Below are 5,626 nucleotides of genomic sequence, written 5' to 3'. Positions count from 1 at the left end.
CAGGTGTGGCTCTTCTCGCCCGGACAACAACCTCATTCAGTGGGGCATGTGCTGTGCTGTTTCTTCCCTGGGGAAGCAGGGTCTCCAGGTCCGTGGGGCCAAGAGTCGTGGGGACAGGAATCTCAAGGTCCTTGAGAGGGTCACTGGGAATAACTGTAGGCAGGGTGTCGTGTGGAGCAACGCTGATCCACCAGACTGTGTCCAAGACTGGAAGAAAACCCCGCAAGGGGGAAACAGCAGTATGTAGACAGGAAGGGAACATTGATCCACTGCACCGAAGCCCAGGTCCCTTTCCTTTGGGGCTGTTGTCAGAATCTCCGTCATAACCATCTTCCTTTGGATGCCTGTTTCTCTTGGGGGCTTCTCTCTGCTGCTAATCTTGCTGGAAGAAACTTTCTCAGCGGGGAAATAAAAAGCATGGTCTTCGGCCTGATCTCCAGCCCTTAAAATACAGGTTTCTTTGAGCCGCTAAGCGTCTGAGTATTTCTAGAGCACCCGGTGGTAACAAAACCACTCTTCAAGTATTAATTCAGTAAATTAAAAAGTGAAACCCAAACACGGTAATTTATACTTGGAACTTTTCCAGAATTGACTAGCCTGTGGCTCCAGAGTCTGGCTAAGCGCTCAGGGGTCTCCGACACGCGGCTCGTGGAGGTGGGGGTGAAGTGGGGCTGCCTTGATCTGGCTCTCTGTAAAGAACTGGCAGGTCACTTCTAGCGCCTGACGTGTTTCCTGGTGCTTTGTCATGCTTGGGATCTTCCACACCTTTAGAAAAACCACCCTTAAAAACTGCCAAAATATATTATCCTGCTGAGTACCGCCTTCCGAAATTAATTTGGAAAATAGAACACCGACTACACTGTTGCTTCAGCTCAGAGCTTTCGTGGAACTCCTCGTTTGGCCATGCCTTTGGGGTCAAGTTCTGAGCCACACAAGAACATCAGCCGTTTAAGCCCCTTTGTTTCAGCCAAACCTTTATTATTTACTAGGTCTGGATCAGAATTTTTTGGTCATTAAAAAAAAAAGTCAAAATTGATTACCACCACTGAAGACTTTTTGTATGTCACAAGCTTTGAGACGTTCCAGACACTTTCAGCAAGTGCAATATCATTAAAAAATAAATGTTCAGCCACCCAAGGTAATTATTTGGAAGGAGGTAACATTAGCTTACGTGTAGGTATTAGGACATAAATTAAAATCCTCAGCTGTGTTAATAGTCACGGCTAGATATACCACAGAGTTGTGTTTTATTTACATAACTTCTTACGAAGGACATCTTATACTCTTGGGACGTTAAAAATTAAAACCGCTTTTCCCACAAGACAGCTGCCAAATTATCACACTGTTGGTTCTTTCATGATAACAGTAACATTACACCACTTTTAGAAAATAAAAGTCAACTTGGGGGCACCTGAGTGGCTCAGTCAGTGAAGCGTCCAACTCTTGATTTCGGCTCAGGTCACGATCTCAGGGTTGTGAGACTGAGCCCCATGGCAGGCTCCGCACTCAGCGGGGAGTCTGCTTGGGATTCGCTTGCTCCCTTTCCCTGCCCCTCCCCCTGCTCATGTGCTTGCTTGCTCACTCTCTAGAATAAATAAATCTTAAAAAAAAAAAAAAGGCAATTTAAAGCTAATTATTAGCATTTACAAATGAATAAATTATTAAGTTTATGAAAAACCACATCACAAGCAAATGCACAAAATACCAGGGAAAGCGACTCTAGTGTAACTCTCACTGGACAAGATTAGGGATCCTTTTCAATAGGTCTGCTTTATACTCCCGGCGCGGCTGGCCCTTCCCACCATACGCTCATCACCGTAAAACAGACGCTTCAGAAACTACAAACTTTTTTATTTCTATCTGATGTTTTTTTCTCTAAAAATAGAAAAGCAGTCTATGAATTATAAAATAAGTAAGAACAATCTGGAAGTCATGTAGGGGTCCAGTTTCAATGCAGCGGCACTTTCCTGTTCCTCTCTCTATTTTACGAAGGACTTCACTTAGCCACTCGGGAGGAATTTATTTTCTTGATATCAACCTGGCTCAGAATCAGTGTCCCATTTTTGAATCTTCCAACCTGCCCAATCCGTCCACTGGACAAAATACCGGGAGCTGATTTCTTCTTTTTGGATTTCCTGCAGTTAAAGGGAAAGAAAGGTACCAGAGTTAAGCTTACGAAGAGGGATGGCAGCACCTTCAACCAGTTGACCGTGGTCTGCTCCTGCAAACCCCTGGGGTCCTCCGTGCACAACATCCTCCACTGCCCTACCGCAACAACCACCCGCCCTCCTGTGGTCCCTCAAACAGGCCAGCTGCCTTCCTGTCTCAGGGCCTCTGCACTGGCTCCTTCTATGTGGAATGTTCTGCTACAGATCCTTCCAGGCTGTTCCCTCCTCTTCACTCAGTTCTCAACTCGGAGGTCACCTCCCTAGAATGACATCCCGGCCCCCCCACCCCCAGTGATTTTCTTTTTTTAATGCTTTATTGCAACCTCTTCATAGAACCTGCCAGCACCTGACATCCCCTTGCTTACCTGTTTGTATGTTTCGGGGTGTTCCCTCACTACAATGTAAGCTCCTCAAAGGCAGGTACTAACCACCCCCGACCCCACCCCTGGCACCCGTGCGATCATGGCTGAATCCTCGACACCTGACACCTAAGACACCTACATGCCTGGCACGCAGGGGACCCTCAGACAGACAGACATATGTGGCCAGGACAAATGACCACCCATGTGCAAGCTCACTAGGAATCCAAGCAAAAGCTTAAGACGAAAGAAGTCAATTTTGAAACAGCAAATTCAAGGAGAGAGAAAAGGCATTTTTGAACAAAAGCTAAGAAACTAGCACGTAGCAACAGAATCAATGCTCTGTTCCTCAGACCATGGTGCTCTGCTTCCTGCGGTGGGTCGGTGAACAGGACTCAGCCCCAGACTGCGCTGCCATGTGGGCAGGCTCTTAGCAGGGGTTGGGAATGGGAATGTCGGTTTCTCCATGAGTCACCTGAGCTGTCTGATCTTTGGAAATGGGAGCCTAGAGAAGATTCCTGATTCAGTTCTGAGGGAGCTGTTCAGTCTGGGACAATGTCTTCCCCCGTCGTCCCCTCCCGGGACTTGCTCAGAATGCATGAGGGACAGCAGAGCACTCTAACAGGCTAGAAACACCTCGTATACTCAGGGTGTCGTCTTCAGAACTAATCAATAGGTTTATCCAGATCACTCCACCCCAGGACCTGAGGATGTCACTCACCTGTCTTCCTGCCCTCTCCTCTTCTTTTTCTTGAAAATATCTGTGTCCTGGGCCTGATTTCAGAATTTAAGATAATATGTGAGTCAGTAATGGATAATGGAGATTGAAAAACAGACTAGAGGTTTGTGATCAAAAACCAGTGAGATACCATTTACTTTTCAACTTTTTCTCAAGCAGGCAATATTAAACATACACTCGGTTTCATCCTGAAACTCTTTCAAGAGCATGAAAGGTCGTTCCAGAAAAGACTGACAGGAGAGATGTCCCATCTTCCATTCTAGGGGAAAGGAAGGGAGCACAGCATGAACCCCTCTGTGGTTTGTCAGAGGCCCTTGTGTTTTACAACGTAAAACGCAACATGGGAAAAAGATCACAGTAGCTGACGTGACCTGAGCAGGAACTTGCTATATCAAAGCAAACCTCTCGCGTGAATATGCCGGCTTCCCTGGCTGGTGTTACAAATGAAGCTGACCTGAACAGGTGGAGAGAACGATCATGTCACTCTCATCTTACTGCGGTCTACACTGCCCCCCAAATAGCAGATCCAGCATTCCACCGTGGCCAGTCGCAGCCACCTTCCCGTTCTAGCTTAGTAACAAAAGGGCTATCACTCGTACCGTTCTCTTTTCTTCTTCTTTCGCTGCCTTCTTTTCTTTGATTTGCTCCTGCAACACCTTGTAATTCACATAACTGTTTTTGGGAGGCTGAAATGCAAGGGGAAAAAAAAAAAAAAACCAAGAGATAGCATTTTTTCTTTTGCAAGGATCTCCCAGTGCCCCCTGCCCTGCCTTGCCCTGGGCTCTCCCCTTTCCTGTATGTATCCTGTCTGTTGATGGAAGACAGAAGCAGCCCCTCACCTTAGCACCCAGCATGACGGCACGTTCCCGTTCCAGGATTCGTTCTTTCCCTTTTCCATAACCCCTGATCCCGAACCGGTGCACTTCCAAGCGAGCCTGTAGACGCAGAGTGGAATGAGCCCCAGGTGCATTCCAGACTCCAGAGAAGAGCTCTGTCCCCTAGGAGCGGCCCACACCCGACACGATGTGCTGTAGCAAGAAGCCGGCCGTGCTGTGGTTTATGGAGCTTTGTGGAGGTCTTACGTAACTTCCTACCATAACCTCACAACGCCCGTTCTCCCGTGCTGAATTTCTGACAGTTGAATCCAAGACTCACCAGCACACAAATGAGCAACAGAATTAGGATTAAATGCAGGGCTCTGCATACTTGGATTCTCTCTGAAACAAGCTATCTCCCTTCCGGGCAAGAACTGCCGCTTAAAAGTACCTCTCCGAACACTCTTACTCACACTGAGAAACCATTTCTCATAGCAGCTTCAAACATAAATCCGTGTGTTTGTTTTTTTAAAAGATGCTGCAGAGGAAGAGAAAAAGTCACCAAGGCCCACCCTAAGCAGTTCAATTACCTCCTCCTGTCTTTTTTCTCATGCATTTTAAAAAACTAGTTACAACCGCAGAATACACACATCCCTCCCTGCTTTTCTACTTACCTCTGCATCGTGAGCACTGTGGCCACAAACCCGCGTGTTTTAAATGATAGCCTGATATTTATCACCTGAATGCAGTGGGATTTGCTTAACCATTATTTCAACCACTGGACATAGAAGCTTTTTTTTTTTTTTTTTGGTATTAGAAAGCTGAAAAAATTGAACAGTTTCAAAACACATACCTTCTCTAAGTTAAATTCTTGTCTATCCACATCTTTCTCAGGGATACTAGTTTTGGTCTAAAAAGAAAAGAATTCTTATTAAGATCATCTGTTACCGTATCATTGCAGTATTTGTCCCCAAGAGAGTAATTGTTTTTTTTAATACAAATGAAGACATTTTTTTTACTATTTTTTAAGATTTTATTTATTTATTTGACAGAGAGAGACAGCACAAGCGGGGGAGCGTCAGGCAGAGGGGGAGGGAGAAGCAGGCTCCCCGCTGAGCAGGGAGCCTGATGCGGGACTCGATCCCAAGACCCTGGGACCATGACCTGAGCTGAAGGCAGACGCTTAACCGACTGAGTCACCCAGGCGCCCCCAGAGTAGTCATGTTTTAAAAAGCTTTGAAACTGGCCCAGATGCCTAAATATCAAATGATAACACAAGCAAGTTGCACGAAAGTCTTAATGGAAGAAAAATGAAGAAAAAAAAACGTTAAGGCCTCACAGCTTAAGGATGAGAATTTTTTTAAAAAAATACAAAAATAAAAAAGATAATGAGAGAGACCGATGTCTGTCTCTCATAAACCACATGCAGAAGATTCTGTTCAGTAGGGGGTTTAGAAGAGGGTGAGGGAGCAGGGATGCTGGAGGGTAAACATTATATATTTTTTTATTTTTTACTTTTTTAGAAGAGAGAGAGAGAGTGTGTGC

The 5,626-nt window shown here is 45.7% G+C and overlaps 1 protein-coding gene across 1 annotated transcript in view; it reads right to left on the bottom strand.

Moving 5' to 3' along the window:
* Positions 1–1,830: 1,830 nt before the first annotated feature.
* FSAF1 (40S small subunit processome assembly factor 1) overlaps positions 1,831–5,626 on the bottom strand; it is a 14,802-nt gene continuing 11,006 nt past the window's right edge. Inside the window, exons 3-7 of the mRNA XM_025850703.2 lie at positions 4,935–4,991; positions 4,106–4,201; positions 3,866–3,952; positions 3,249–3,301; positions 1,831–2,135 (exon numbers count right to left, since the gene is read on the bottom strand). Coding sequence (XP_025706488.1) covers positions 1,997–2,135; positions 3,249–3,301; positions 3,866–3,952; positions 4,106–4,201; positions 4,935–4,991 — 432 coding nt within the window. The 3' untranslated portion in view covers positions 1,831–1,996. The remainder of the gene's footprint in view (positions 2,136–3,248; positions 3,302–3,865; positions 3,953–4,105; positions 4,202–4,934; positions 4,992–5,626) is intronic.

Source organism: Callorhinus ursinus, unplaced genomic scaffold (genome assembly GCF_003265705.2).
Source record: "Callorhinus ursinus isolate GAN/ISIS: 27379988/994484 unplaced genomic scaffold, GSC_fseal_2.0 scaffold32, whole genome shotgun sequence".
Lineage (NCBI taxonomy): Eukaryota > Metazoa > Chordata > Mammalia > Carnivora > Otariidae > Callorhinus > Callorhinus ursinus.
The sequence above is the reverse complement of the archived record's forward strand: the minus strand, read 5'-3'. Positions and strand labels throughout refer to the sequence as shown.